A 15,144-nucleotide genomic window follows, 5' to 3' on the forward strand; every position below is an offset into this window, starting at 1 on the left:
TCTCTAGGGTCAATTTGTCAAATTATTTCCCTTCCTCACCATCTCTGGGGACAGGGCAAAAGTATTAGTTAACTTAAGCCCCCATTGGTGTCTCAGGTATGATATAAAAATCTTTACGGCACTATTTCCAACACAGCAGAGGAATTCTCTCTAGTGCTCCTGCCAATATTATATCTCTGAAATACAGCTGATTTGGTCATTACCAATTGCTGTTTGTGAGAGCTAGCTGTGCTGTAATTCACTGTTGCACTCTATTACAACAGTGAGTACACTTTGGAAAATACTTCAATGGCTGTAAGGCAAGAGTCCTCATTCATGGCCCTCCACAATGGATGGAGGGGAGGAAAACTATTATCTAGGGAACTACTTCTGACTGAGCAGCTGTGGTCACCCAATTCTTGTGGGTTTACCATGAAAGTAGGGCTATAAAAACTATTAATTCATGACACAGAAATAAAGAAAAATGCAGACACTGGAAATCTAAAATAAAAAACGGAAAATGCTGGAAATACTCAATGGATCAGGCAGCACCTGGCAAGATTCTGTGTTTCCTATCATCAGAACTCTGACCAGTGTGTTGTAAACTCCTGACAAGTGGGGGATTTAATGGAAACACTCGGGTCCGAAGTCAGCGATAGCCTCAAAAGTGTATTTCGCCGTGGACTTTCTGACCCTGACAATGAAACCATATGGGAACTCTCCTAATGGTAAGAATGTGTTGGGAAATCACTATCTTCCCCACCCTGCCTTTCAGCCTGCTACCCCAAGCTTACCTTTAACAGCCCACAGTTACTTAGCCTGGAATTGGCTGGACCTTTGGGGTGGCACGGTGGCTCTGTGATTAGCCCTGCAGCCTCACAGCACCAGGGGCCCAGCTTCGATTCCAGCCTCGGGCAACTGTCTGTGTGGAGTTTGCACATTCTCCCCGTGTCTGCGTGGGTTTCCTCTGGGTGCTCCGGTTTCCTCCCACAGTCCAAAGATGTGCAGGCTTGGTGGATCGGCCATGCTAAATTTCCCGTGGTGTGCAGGGGTGTGTGGGTTATAGGGGGATGGGTCTGGGTCGGATGTTCCATGGGGCAGTGTGGACTTGTTGGGCCGAAAGGCCTGTCCCCACACTGTAGGGAATCTAAACTAATCTGTGACTTGAAACTGGTGGAGTCCCAAACGCTGTGTCATTTTTAAATTTCAGACTGTGGGGAATACAATCCCCAGCTTCTGAGAAGTGTAACCGGCTTTAAGATCAGGGAAAGAAAGAAGCAATGTCTGAATTAGATTAATCTGTAAATCTCATTCAGCAGACTGAGCTCCTGAGGAGTAGGGGAGATGGTAAAATATAGAATGAATTGCAAAGTGAAAGCAGAGGACTGAAGCGGTATCTATTCTGAGGTTTGGAAGTAAAATGCGTTGTGAAGTTTCAGTCAGTCTGTGAATAGCACTAACCCAAGTGTGAAGTTTACCTTCTGCACTGTGTGCTAAAGTAAACACTGAGCCCATTAACTGTAGCGAGAGCAAGGCTAACAATCTGTCAGATGAAACATGGCCTGGGACAGGAAGAAACTAAATCCTCAATTTCAGGAGTAGGCAGCTCTTTGAAGGAGGCAGGAAATGTAAAGCTCATTAAAACCTCTCAGCAGAGATAAAGAGCTGAAGAATTTCAGGCTGACTGAAAAATTCCATAGCAGTGTCTAAGGGTACAGCCTGTCTCCAAGACATTCAGATTGAGGGAACAGATTCACAATAGTAATGCTGGATTAATCATTTTTGATTTGAGTCGATAAAGGGAGAAAGACAGAACAAGACAAGGACAAATTTAGCTTAGCGGCATTACTGAGAGAACTGGATTTCAGATGTGTGGCTGTCAGGTGCTGCAAGCTTTGCACAAGGAGATAAAGTGAATCTTTAACAAGTATTACTGGAGTATCCTCAGAAAGCCTGCAACTTTGGTTATGCATTTACTGGTACAATTTTGACTTGTTGCCTAAGAAGGCAAACTATGAGCAATAATGAATCAGGGCTTAAATCCTGGTGTCTTCTTCCTGCATCCCTCTCAAAATGTTTGAGGCTGATGCAAGCAACTAGCTGTGTCCCAGAACACTGAGACTGAATGTTAAACTTTACCGTCCAGTGTGAGCATCCCATGAAGAAACTTAACCCCCATTGCTGACCTGTCAGCCACATTGTTTACAACACAAACAGACCCTTGTTTGGGTAAACGGTTAAAATTTAACAGCAGGAGTCAGTCTCAAAATGTTAATGACTTGAACACTCAATCAAGCCACTGGGATAGAATCATCATCAGCAATATTTTGCATTTCTGCAGTATCTTTAACAGAGATTTGGTGCTTCATGAGAGCATTGGCAATCAGAATACTACACTGAACCACATATAGGAACACCAAAGAAGGAGCAGGTTTTAAGGAGTGGCTCAAAAAAGGAGGTGAAAAAAGAAGCGGATAAGTTTAGGAAAGTAATTAGAGCTTCTGACCTTGGCACAGATCACTTAAGGCAAAGTGGCTAATGGAGAAGTGACAGCAGCCTTCATTCTTGTAAGGCTCATCAACTCTGTGTTAAGCACTGCCTGACATGGTTCAGGATCCCCTCTCTGGCAAGGTACTTTCTGCTGCATTTGACATGGAGGATGACAGTGCACTGACATCTTGCACAATTTACTGGCCTCTGTTTTCTCTGGGCCCTTTTCTTGGTCAGCTGAACTTTTTGTTTCTACTCGCCTCTCCTAAGCAGTCAGCCTCTAGAAGTCACAGCCACTAGTGATTGCCTCCAGTTGTCAGAGTCCGCCATCTTCATTGTCGCACCTGCAGAGGCCCTTATAGCGAGGTAGGAAGCCCCAAAAAGCTATGACCTACTTCTGAGGAATGGTCACCGGACCCCAAACGTTAACTCTGTGTTTTCCTTCACAGATGCTGCCAGACCTGTTGAGCTTTTCCAGCAACTTTGTTTTTGCTCCTGATTTACAGCATCCGCAGTTCTTTCGGTTTTTATGACCTAGTTATCAGTTTACTGCTCGGTGGTGCCTGGCTTTACAGGGGGTTATCCATCCCATGAACATACCTGAGCCAGCTGAGATTTTGCTGGTAGAGCAATGAGTGTATGTGGTGGAATTAGCACAGTCCAGGACCTCCGAGTCGGTGACCTCATCCTGCCAAGTGATACTGAGGAAACATCAGGGATAGTAAACATAGAAGCTTTTCAGCTTCACCCCTGCCTAGAATTTGTTCTCTAGATCTCATCACCATGGAGGAGTGAGCTGAAAACACAGAGGCTTGGTAAACTTGTAGTCTGGTGATCTCAGTCAGTTTGCTGCGATCCCACACTCTCTTGCTCATCTTGGACTTACCAGCTGCAGCTTTCGTAGTGCTCGAGTTAGTTTCAGGATCCAGCAGAATATTAGTGATCATGGAGCTTATATTTGTAAAACTATCAATAACCTCCATCATCTCATTGTTAATGCTGATAGATAGTGACATGGCAACAAGACTGTAACATGTATCTTCCTGATGCTGATGGTTAAACCAAACTCTTTACAGGTGTGAGAGTCCATCCATTTGCTGCTTGAAATTTCAATTTGGCACTATCAGTGTCTAGTTTCCACGAGGACTTGGTGCCTATCTTGGGTCTCAAGTGAACAAGACCGATCAGCTTTTCTGGAATGTGGACGTCTTTCGTCAATCACATCAAGGCATATGACCTCAGCAAAAAGAAGAATATGCCAATGGCTGTCAATATCAGAACGCAACCCTATTTGGACCCACTGTGGATCTCAGTTTTGATGTTGTCCTATCATTGCTGTCCTTACCCATCACTTTATCACGGAAACAGGACATCGCATTAAACAGTTTCACTGGTAGCCAATTGTCTCCAGCAGCTTCAAAAGATATGCCTGTACAAACAGTCAAATGACTTGGTGAGATCTGCCAGACTACAGAGATTATATCAATGTAGATCTTTCAGTTCTGAAGCCGCATGTCGATGTGGGCTGGATGTATGACAAAGGGAATGGCACAGGATACAAATCATTAAGACCAAAGTGTCTGTGCTAGTTGTATGAAGGAGCCATCCAAAGAGTTTTACTCCCTCGATCTTTCTTCGTTGTCATGGATTTCTTTTTCTTTTTCAAGTAATTACACAATTCCTCTTAACTTTATTGATTCAAGGGGCGTTAACACCTCTGGCTGGATCAACATTTGTTGCCAGAGATAATGGGAACTGCAGATGCTGGAGAATCCAAGATAATAAAGTGTGAAGCTGGATGAACACAACAAGCCAAGCAGCGTCTCAGGAGCACAAAAGCTGGCGTTTCGGGCCTAGACCCTTCATCAGAGACCTCTCTGATGAAGGGTCTAGGCACGAAATGTCAGCTTTTGTGCTCCTGGGATGCTGCTTGGCCTGCTGTGTTCATCCAGCTTCACACATGGTTAAAAGCCATTGTCCTCTGTGGCATAGTGATGTTTGATAGAGAAAAGTGTCTTCGGTAAATAGGGTGCCTACCTTCCTCTTTCCACTATGTGTCCGTTTTGAAGCACCAGGATCTGATCTGCATTAATCACTGTTGACAACCTGAAGGAAAAAATATGGAAAATATTCAAATGCTTTCCTGGCAACAGAGGCAGGTGATAACTGCACGACTTAAGACCCACTGATCTCATTCTTCCCTGTAAATCCTGCGATACCAACCCACATTGAGTTAGTTATGTACATGACTCATTTTTCAGTAAATGTTCTCAAATCCTTTCAAGTGACTATTAAATAATATTCACTCAAGTTAAAACAATCAGGAAATGCTGAGATTAACTTGCATTCCCATACAATCAAATTCCTGGCAGCAGGACTACAGTAAACAAACTTTATTTACCTTAACTCCAACTCACACAAATCATAAGGTTTTAGGTTCAAATCTTTATCTGCCCTGAATTCCAGCCAGGGCAATGGGCTCAACACTAGGAATGGGTAAGTGACTGGATCATAGAAAGGAAAATCAACAGTGCTGTTCCCAAATGCTTTCCAAATTTTCAAACAACAGTGTAGAGGAACATTCTACTTTCAGAGACGGAGAATAGATGTTTAAATGAGAATACAGTGGTCTGTCTTAACAGAACAAGGGGGGTGGGGGACAAAAAAAATCAACCAAGTAAAGAACTAAGGAAACAAGGGTCCGAAAAATATGTTCCTTCATAGGGAAAATTATAGTGGCACAATCAACTGAGAATATGAAAGGTAATCAAGAAAATCCTTTACTCATTCACAGGATGAGGCTGTCGCTGGCTCGGCAGCATTTATTGCCCATCCCTAATTGCCCAGAGGGCAGTTAAGCATCAATCACACTGCTGCTGGTCTGAAGTCACATGTATCCCAGACCAGGTAAGGATTGCAGTTTCCTTCCCTAAAGGACATTAGTGAACCAGATGGGTTTTTCTGACAATCAACAATGGATTCAAGGTCATCATTAGATTCTTAATTCCAGATATTTATTGAATTCTAATCCGACCGTCTACCGCGGTAAGATTCAAACCCGGATCATCAGAACCTTATCTGGGTCTTTGGATTACAGTCTACTGGTAGTACCGCTAGGCCATCGCGGCCCTGAGTCTTGATGGAGAATTAAGCAAAATAGTCATGAAAGAGATAGAGATATAAATTTTAAGACAGCAGACAATTCTGAACTTAATGCCAAGCATTTCCGAAAGCATATTCATAGCAAAAGGTGATAAAGTAATGAGTGGGGCAACTGAACTCTCCACAAGTGATAAAGTATCAAGTGACCAAAAGATAGGGATACGGTAGGTGGATGGGTCTGGATGGGATGCATTCAGAAGGTTAGTGTGAACTTGATGGGCTGAATGGCCTGTTTCCACACTGTTGCGATTGTATAAAGGTAGCAAGTATAGCAACTGAATTAAAATCAGAAAAAGCTGTAAATATCTGCCGAGGCAGGAAACATCTGTAGGACAGAAAAAGGATGACCACTTCAGCTCAATAACTCTTTAGTGGAATATCAAGTTTTATTTCTGATTTCCAGCATCAAAAGTATTTTGCTGTTACAGTACACTGTCATTTCAGAGAGGTGAATGTGGGCTATATTACCAGCAAGAAAGACAAAATGCTTAGAAACGAGCAGAGGCAGGAAGTACTGAAAGAAACAGGACGTGTTCATGGGTAGGGGAGGAAGTGGAAGAAAGGCAAGGCAGGGAGCTCAGATGGATTACAATGCAGGGAATTTGCATAAGAAAATAACTACCAAAATTGGTCCCATCCTTCCTCCTTTCTAATGATTCAGTGAGGATAGAACAGTCGTGCCTGAGAATTAACAATCCCAAAGATGGACCATCTGGACAAGCCAGGATAAAGGTTAGTGAGCCTAATGTCCTTAAAGCTAAATAATTAGAAAGCATCCTGAAAGATGGTTAATGGTAGAACTGACCCCGCAAAGTTGCTCATAAAGGTAAACAGGTCAATTTCTAGACAGTGTAATTTAAAATTAGAAGTACACGACTGGAACTATTTCATACAAACGGACTGCAGACATGCAGAATCATGAAAAGAAAATAGCATTAAGAGGATCCGAAAGATAACAATTAGTTTCACGAGAAGTAGGGGCCTTTGGGATCTGAAGGTACCCGCAGTGTTGAGCTCCCACTGAGAAGCATTTCTATTTGAGTGCAGCTTGAAGAAGCACTGCAGTGCTGACACGATGATATGTGATAAGGGCCACTGTTGAGAGCATCCAATGTACTTTCGTTAGGAAGTCATTGCATATGCAGTTCAGAAGGAGGCCAAACGGCCTCAGTGCTTTGAAAGACCTACTCACCACTTACCCCACTATCCTGCCCTTTCTCTTTTGAGGTGCAAATATTTTCATTTCCAAGTGGTTACTAAAATGTCTGTGAAAGTTAACACTAAATCAGGCAGTACATTGCAGATTAAAATAACTCATTCCCCATGCAACAGAAAATTTTCCTCTTGTCTGCTCTGGTTCTTGCTGAATATCTTTAATCCACACCTGCTGTTTACTAATCTTTCTGCCACTGGAAGCAGTTCCCATGTACTCTAAAACTCTTCATGATTTTGAACAACTGTATCAAACGTTCAAATAATCTTCTCTGCTGTATGGAGAGCAACACAGAAACACAGCAAAATGTTTGACACAGCAGGAGGTTCTTCAATCCAGCATGTACATCTTTTCCAGTCCCTTGAAGAGAATCATAGAATCCCTACAGTGTGGAAGCAGGCCATTTGGCTCATCGAGTCCGTATCAACCCTCCATCAGTATCCCACCCAGACCCACCCCTCAACCCTGCATTTCCCACGGGTAATCCACTTAGCGTGCACATCCCTGTACACAATGGGCAATTTAGAATGGCCAATCCACTGAACCTACACATCTTTGGACTGTGGGAGGAAGCCCACGCATTCATGGAGTGAATATGCAAACGCCACAAAGACAGAACAGGGCTGAAATTCAGCCCTGATCCCGGTGCTGTGAGGCAGCACAGCAGTGCTGGCCACGGAGCCACCCTTACTGCCCTCATCTCTGGGATCATTCAAGCACGTTGCCTATTCATCCTCTCTAAAAGTTTGAACAACCTTCTTAAAACACAGAGCCCAGAGTTAGACTTTTTAAAAAACTATCTGCAGCCTAACCAGTGAGTAAAGTCTTTATTTATTTCTAGATGAAAATCCCTGGATAACCTATCAAAACTGCTGCATTTCTCCCTTCACCGTCCTTGAACGCTCAGCAAGCCATTCCCTTCCTATTCATGTCTTCATCCAGGTGCATCTTGAATGCCATTAAGGTGTCAGCTACCTCCTCCTCTGGCAATGTGTTCCAGGCCCTCACCACCCTTTATGTGAAAAAACTTGCCCCATACATCTCTTTTAAGCAAGCCCCCCGTCCACCACCTCAACTTGAACCGTGTCACCTAGTAATTGAGCTGTCCACAGTGGGGAAAAAACCTCATACTTTCCATTCTATCCAGGCCATTCATAATCTTATAAACTTCTGTCAGATTGACCCTCTACCTCCTGTGTTACAGTGAAACTAAACCCAGTCTGTCCAAGCTTTCTTCACAGCTAAAATCCCCCATACCAGGCAACACTCTGGTAAACCTTTTCTGTACCCTCTCCAAAGCATCCACGTCATTCTGGTAGTGTGGTGATGAGAATTGTATACAATATTTCAAATATGGCCTAACTAAAGTTGTATAAATGAGTCATGGCGCCAGGGACCCCGGTTCGGTTCCACCCTCGGGTGACTGTGTGGAGTTTGCGCGTCCTCCGTGTCTTTGTGGGTATCCTCCCTGTGTCTTTGTGGGTTTCCTCCCACAGTCCGGAGGTGTGTGGGCTGGCTGAATTGGCCGTGCTGGTTTGCCCATGGTGTTCAGTGTGAATAGATTAGGTGGGTTTTCGGGGATGGCTCTGGGTGGGATGTTCTGGGGATCGGTGTGGACTTGCTGGGCCTGGGGGCCTGTTTCTGCGCTGTAGGGATTCTATGAAGCCAGTTTGCTGTGTCCAAACCACAGTATTGATTGCTCACCTTCCTACTTCAACAATACTGTGATACCCACATGGGCCTTTGAATGTTCATTGTGCAGAATCCCAGAACTAATGATGGTCTAGTTCCCTAATTAGACTTGGACGATGGACAGTCCTGACTGACTCCTGATTACGCTCAAAGATCTAACAATCTAGGAAGCCTCTGTATGCTAGCACTGGGCTTGCAGAATTAATTGTGGCTCACTCTATGGACTATAGCAGGACAGAATGCTTGACTTTGATTGCCTTAAGCAAATAAATATCTGTGCTCAAATGCCAGTGAATGCCTGATTAACTTTAACCAGACCAACTGGTTGGCACCCCAACCTGACAAATGAGGTCTGCTCCTTCTGGGCTTTGAAATACGGTCATTTGGTTGACACACATGCTATGTGTTTGCTGCACATACTGGAAGGGGAGGGCAATGTAGCAATGTACAATACAGCAACATGTTCTCTTGACTGATAAGTGCTGAGAACCATGAAAAGTTGACTGGCTTTGAGCTTGCACTAAAAAGGGAAACAGAAACATGAACTTTTATCATTTGGGTAAGGGGCAAAGCATCCAGGCAAGGCGAGGCAGGGATGCTGTGAGCAACAGGTAGGCATATAAAGTGAGTGTGTGCTAAGAAAGTAGGCAAGCAGTCCTGAGCGGGGTGTTTGTTCCTGCAGTGGCTATGCTAATGCACTCCTGGGTGGTCTGTCATCTTCGACCCTTGTTTATCTGCAGTCATCCAAAACTCTACTCCCCATGTCTTAATCCACAGCAAGTCTGTTCATCTATCATCCCTGCACTCACTAACTTGCCTTAGCAGCAATCAAACAAGATCTGGACTTTAAAGTTCTAATCCTTGCTTTCAAGTCTCTCCGTGTCCTAGCCCTTTCCTAACTTTATGATGTCCATCCAAACCATATCTCAGAGATATCTGAGCTCCCTCAACTTTAGCCTCTTGTATTTCACTAACTTTATGTTCTTAACATTGGTGGTCAAACCTACAGAAGCTTGGGTCCAAGAGCTAGAATCCCCTCCCACTCATCTTTGTGCCCCTCCTTTTCTCCGTTAAGTTATTACTGAGGAACAACATCTTTTACCAAGCTTTTGATTATCTGACCTAATACCTCCTTATGTGGCTTCCAGTATGTACAGCTAACACATAGCATGTGTGTCAACTAAATGACTATTTCAAAGTCGAGATGGAGCAGACCTCAGTCAAGACAGGCTGGAGTGTCAAGTATAGAGCCCAGGATCCATGCAAAACCATTTGATAAGGCAAAGATCTAACCGCCTATAACTGACTTCACTGTTTTGAAGAGAACACTCATTCATTAAAACCTTTTAACTAAATTTACATTCCTCCAACTAAATAAAGCTTACACAACAAACAGTTTAGTCAGGGCACAATCCCTTATTACTGCAGCTGCAATCTATTCATAATCCCATTTCAGTGTCTATAATGACTTGTGCATCCTTCACCAAGTCAGGGGAACAAAATGCAGTACTCCAGACGCAGTCTCAGATTTCGAAAAAGCACCTTAACTCCCCCATGGGAGACCTGCTCTTTCCAAGTCTAATGAGTAAATTTCATATTTTACTTGCCAAGGTTACCACAATTCCACTTCAGCGGAGACAGCTGATGGTTCAAACGGGTAACTGTTTCCATAAAACACATGCACATCTGTGTATATCTGAAATAGGTCCCGTCACCCTTTCCATCCCTGTGAAAATGGTAAGTGCTTTGTCTGGGTCAAAGACTTAAGATTAATGGACAGTTGTCATTTTTTTTGGTGAAAATCTGGGCTCAAGTCTGTTTTGTTTAAGGTGGCTCTTGAAAAATCTGAGTCCAAAAGTTCTGGATAGAGCCTTTGGTTTTCTGAAAGATTTGATTGTAGTCAAAACAAGATTCATGGACTTTTAGAATAGAAATGCAGCACTGTAATCTACAGCTCTGTGACGCACAATGTTGCAAACTGTAAGCAGAGAGCACTATATAACCAAACACAGGAATGCACCTTTGACAAAGCCAATAAAGGAGTGACCCAGTCATTTGACTATGCTTTTTGTTTTGGCTGGGGTGATGGGCAGAATTATTTCTGGCATGCAGGATATTTTTGCCAACCACTTGCTTTGGCTTTCCTCTCTTTTTTAGATGGTTGCTCATAGCATCGGATTTCCTGTTGGGCTCCTCAGTTCCCTTTCTCAGAATCAGACTTCAGGTTAATGTACTTACCGTTGAACTCTTTCAAAGGCATTTAAAGAGTTTACAGCTGAGGTAATTCACACCTTTAGCCTATTAGCAGATTTTCCCAGTGGGAGCAAGTTCCACAACGGGAGAAAAGAGTTTCCCAAGAAGCAGGGATAATGCAATGTCCTCACACAACAAAAAAGCAAACAGAAGTTATCCAGTGAATGACATTTGAAGCAATAGTACTGCCCTAATATTTCCAATGTTGATGCAAAACAATTGGCATCCATGTGTATTTAGTACAGCAATTCTTTACGGCAGTCCCTCAGCACTGAGAAAGCCTTGCTTCATCTCCGGGGCAGGGGTTGATGTTTGAAGTGCTCGGTGGCTTTGTGGACGCTTCTTCTCAAATTTGTAAATTTTAGGCCAAGTGATTGCAATGTGTCAGTGGGCAAATTGCATTTAAGATAATAAAATGTGAGGCTGGATGAACACAGCAGGCCCAGCAGCATCTCAGGAGCACAAAAGCTGACGTTTCGGGCCTAGACCCTTCATCAGAGAGGGGGATGGGGTGAGGGTTCTGGAATAAATAGGGAGCGAGGGGGAGGCGGACTGAAGATGGAGAGAAAAGAAGATAGGTGGAGAGGAGAGTATAGGTGGGGAGGTAAGGAGGGGATAGGTCAGTCCAGGGTAGACGGACAGGTCAAGGAGGTGAGATGAGGTTAGTAGGTAGGAGATGGAGGTGCAGCTTGGGGTGGGAGGAGGGGATGGGTGAGAGGAAGAACAGGTTAGGGAGGCAGAGACAGGTTGGACTGTCTTGGGATGCAGTGGGTGGAGGGGATGAGCTGGGCTGGTTGTGTGATGCAGTGGGGGGAGGGGACAAACTGGGCTGGTTTTGGGATGCGGTGGGGGAAGGGGAGATTTTGAAGCTGGTGAAGTCCACATTGATACCATTGGGCTGCAGGGCTCCCAAGCGGAATATGAGTTGCTGTTCCTGCAACCTTCGGGTGGCATCATTGTGGCACTGCAGGAGGCCCATGATGGACATGTCATCTAAAGAATGGGAGGGGGAGTGGAAATGGTTTGCGACTGGGAGGTGCAGTTGTTTATTGCGAACCGAGCGCAGGTGTTCTGCAAAGCGGTCCCCAAACCTCCGCTTGGTTTCCCCAATGTAGAGGATGCCACACCGGATACAATGGATGCAGTATACCACATTGGCAGATGTGCAGGTGAACCTCTGCTTAATATGGGAAGTCATCTTGGGGCCTGGGATAGGGGTGAGGGAGGAGGTGTGGGGGCAAGTGTAGCATTTCCTGCGGTTGCAGGGGAAGGTGCTGGGTGTGGTGGGGTTGGAGGGCAGTGTGGAGCGAACAAGGGAGTCACGGAGAGAGTGGTCTTTCCGGAAAGCAGACAAGGGTGGCGATGGAAAAAATGTCTTGGTGGTGGGGTCGGATTGTAGATGGCGGAGGTGTCGGAGGATGATGCGTTGTATCCGGAGGCTGGTGGGGTGGTGTGTGAGAACGAGGGGGATCCTCTTTGGGCGGTTGTGGCAGGGGCGGGGTGTGAGGGATGTGTTGCGGGAAATGCGGGAGACGCGGTCAAGGGCATTCTCGACCACTGTGGGGGGAAAGTTGCGATCCTTGAAGAACTTGGACATCTGGGATGTGCGGGAGTGGAATGCCTCATCGTGGGAGCAGATGCGGCGGAGGCAGAGGAATTGGGAATAGGGGATGGAATTTTTGCAGGAGGGTGGGTGGGAGGAGGTATATTCTAGTGCAGGAGGGTGGGTGGGAGGAGGTTTATTCTAGTGCAGGAGGGTGGGTGGGAGGAGGTGTATTCTAGTGCAGGAGGGTGGGTGGGAGGAGGTGTATTCTAGTGCAGGAGGGTGGGTGGGTGGGTGGCACCTCCATCTCCTACCTGCTAACCTGATCCCACCTCCTTGACCTGTCCGTCTTCCCTGGACTGACCTATCTCCTCCCTACCTCCCCACCTATACTCTCTTCTCCACCTATCTTCTTTACTCCATCTTCGGTCCGCCTTCCCCTCTCTCCTTCTTTATTCCAGAACCCTCACCCCATCACCCCCTCTGATGAAGGGTCTAGGCCCGAAACGTCAGCTTTTGTGCTCCTGAGATGCTGCTTGGCCTGCTGTGTTCATCCAGCTCCACACTTTGTTATCTTGGATTCTGTAGCATCTGCAGTTCCCATTATCTCTCACTCATTTAGGGAGTCTTGTTTTTGACATTCTGGCCCACTCATCACAACTGGACATGTGTGACCAATGTCTTGATATTTGGAATGTTGACCTGGAAGAGAACACTTATGTTGGTACACCATATCCTGCCAGTAGGTTTGCAGGATCTTGTGAATGCGGTACTGGTATAACGTTTCAGGGATTGGAGGTGCCTACTGTATATGGTACATACTTCTCATTCACAGTTGTAAACCGTGAGCTTGGTGCTAAGTGTGTGGTCTCAGATTTTGAACACTTAATTCTACAGGACTCTGAAGGTTGTACTGGATTGGTGTCAATGCTGCATTTCATTTTCAACAGTCGCTTGTATCAAGAGGTGCCTCTGGAGATACAAAAAGTGATCCGAGTTGTTCAGGGACTTGCCATATTATAGTACTTCAGTGGGGACTCCACCTGCACTGAAGGCCTTGTTGTTTCTCAGTGGTCAGATGGCTTCTTTGACCTCATGACGAGTTGGAGGTGTGCTGAGATGGCAACAGGTAGAATGGGACGGTGTTGACAGGAGTTGCACCAAAGTCCTGATGAAGGGTGAAAACCTGAACAATCAACTTTCCTACTCCTCTGTGGCTGCCTGGCCTGCCATGTTCCTCCAGATCCATACTGTATTGGCACCAAAGGCTGTATCTTGGTTGAGGAAGTCCTCAAAGTGCCCTCTCCAGTGTTGACTGCCCCTCAGTCTTCAATGAGTGATGCTTGCTTTGTGACGTTTATTACAGTACTCAGACAATAGATGGCATTGATTGTGTTGAGGAAGCAGTGTATGGTGTGGATGTTGGTGAGGTGCTGAGTCTCCTGCACTCTCTCTGCGATACTATCTATTCTTTAGGCCATGGGTTCTTTATTGCACCTTGGCCTTCGGGTGCCTGCAGGCTTGTTTCCTCTTGCTCAAGTTTTGGTGGAACTGCAAATTCAGGAATGCTCTGCGTCTGAGGTCTAGTTTCCTCGTTGAGAGGCTGAGTGTCTCCACACAGGTGTTGACAATGGTGGCTTTTAGGATAGACCAAGCGCTGCAGACACTGTGCAACCCTGGCACAGGGCAGCATGACACAAGAATGGGAGCTGCGTTGCTTGTTTTAACATGGGGTGGTCGTTGCATACCAACAAATACACAGTTCCAGTGGCGTGAAGTACAGGGAAAATCTGAGTTAACTAAAAACTAGGCTCTGCTGTAGGATGAAAGACTAATAATCTTCCACTGACCACTACAACAAGGAGTAGAAGGCAAAGCCAATGGGAGTGGCAACCAGCAGTATCTTGATGATAGAAAGGTATCCCCCAGGCAATTCACCAGCCCAAGTTCTTATGATGCCGGGTTAAGGATCAGTCAAGATGGCAGAGAGTGAGCTGGGGGAGGCTACTCTTATAGCTGGTGGTGACTGTCTCTGGATCCTCCTCTCTCCTGCTTATTTATTTCTGCAACAAAAGATGAGACATACTCTCTGGTCTTAGACAGTCTTTCAGATCTTCGCTGGCTCATTGTCACACAAATCCCACTGACCCATTCTCTGCTCTTAATTCTGTTTATTCCTTTGTTATCTCCAGATCTGACAATAGTATTATTTTCCTGGCCAGCTCACCCATCTTCCATCACGTCCATTTTCATTCAAACAGAACTCTGCTATCAGCATCACAACTTGTCTCAATCTGATCCAGGATGGCCAACTGTTATGAAACAAAACAAGGGTCACCAGGGGAAGGGCATGCTGCTGGCTTTGAGTGGCTGGGTTTTCAACAGTACAAGGGTTGGAAGGGAATTGTCTTTAAACCACAATATCAAGGATGAGATTTGTTTAAAATTTACTAAAATTTACAATTTATCTTGTTGAATTACTACATTATCCTCTGATATGACACGGTGTGGAGCTGGACGAACAGAGCTGACCAAGCAGCATCAGAGGAGCAGGAAAGTTTGACGTTTCGGGTCTGAAATTTCTGAAGAAGGGTCTCGACCTGAAACGTCAAACTTTCCTGCTCCTCTGATGCTGCTTGGCCTGCTATGTTCATCTAGCTTCACACCGTGTCACCTCAGATTCTCCAGCTCAGCAGTTCCTACTATTTCTGTAACTACATCATCCTCTGCTAGTCAACTCAATCAACTGTACTCCAACTTGAATCACTCAAACTCACCCTGGAGATTTTCAACATTAGAATTCAAGATTTAG

At 45.2% G+C, this 15,144-nt stretch overlaps 1 protein-coding gene across 6 annotated transcripts in view; it reads right to left on the reverse strand.

The window, feature by feature from the left end:
• The window catches only part of LOC125454335 (ATP-binding cassette sub-family B member 6-like), a 221,157-nt gene that overhangs the window by 9,927 nt on the left and 196,086 nt on the right, over positions 1-15,144 (reverse strand). For all 6 annotated transcript variants that reach the window (XM_048534994.2, XM_048534995.2, XM_048534992.2 and 3 more), the window contains one exon: positions 4,507-4,575. In XM_048534994.2, the coding sequence (XP_048390951.1) occupies positions 4,507-4,575 (69 nt within the window). The remainder of the gene's footprint in view (positions 1-4,506; positions 4,576-15,144) is intronic.

This window comes from Stegostoma tigrinum, chromosome 7, assembly GCF_030684315.1.
Source record: "Stegostoma tigrinum isolate sSteTig4 chromosome 7, sSteTig4.hap1, whole genome shotgun sequence".
Taxonomy (NCBI): domain Eukaryota; kingdom Metazoa; phylum Chordata; class Chondrichthyes; order Orectolobiformes; family Stegostomatidae; genus Stegostoma; species Stegostoma tigrinum.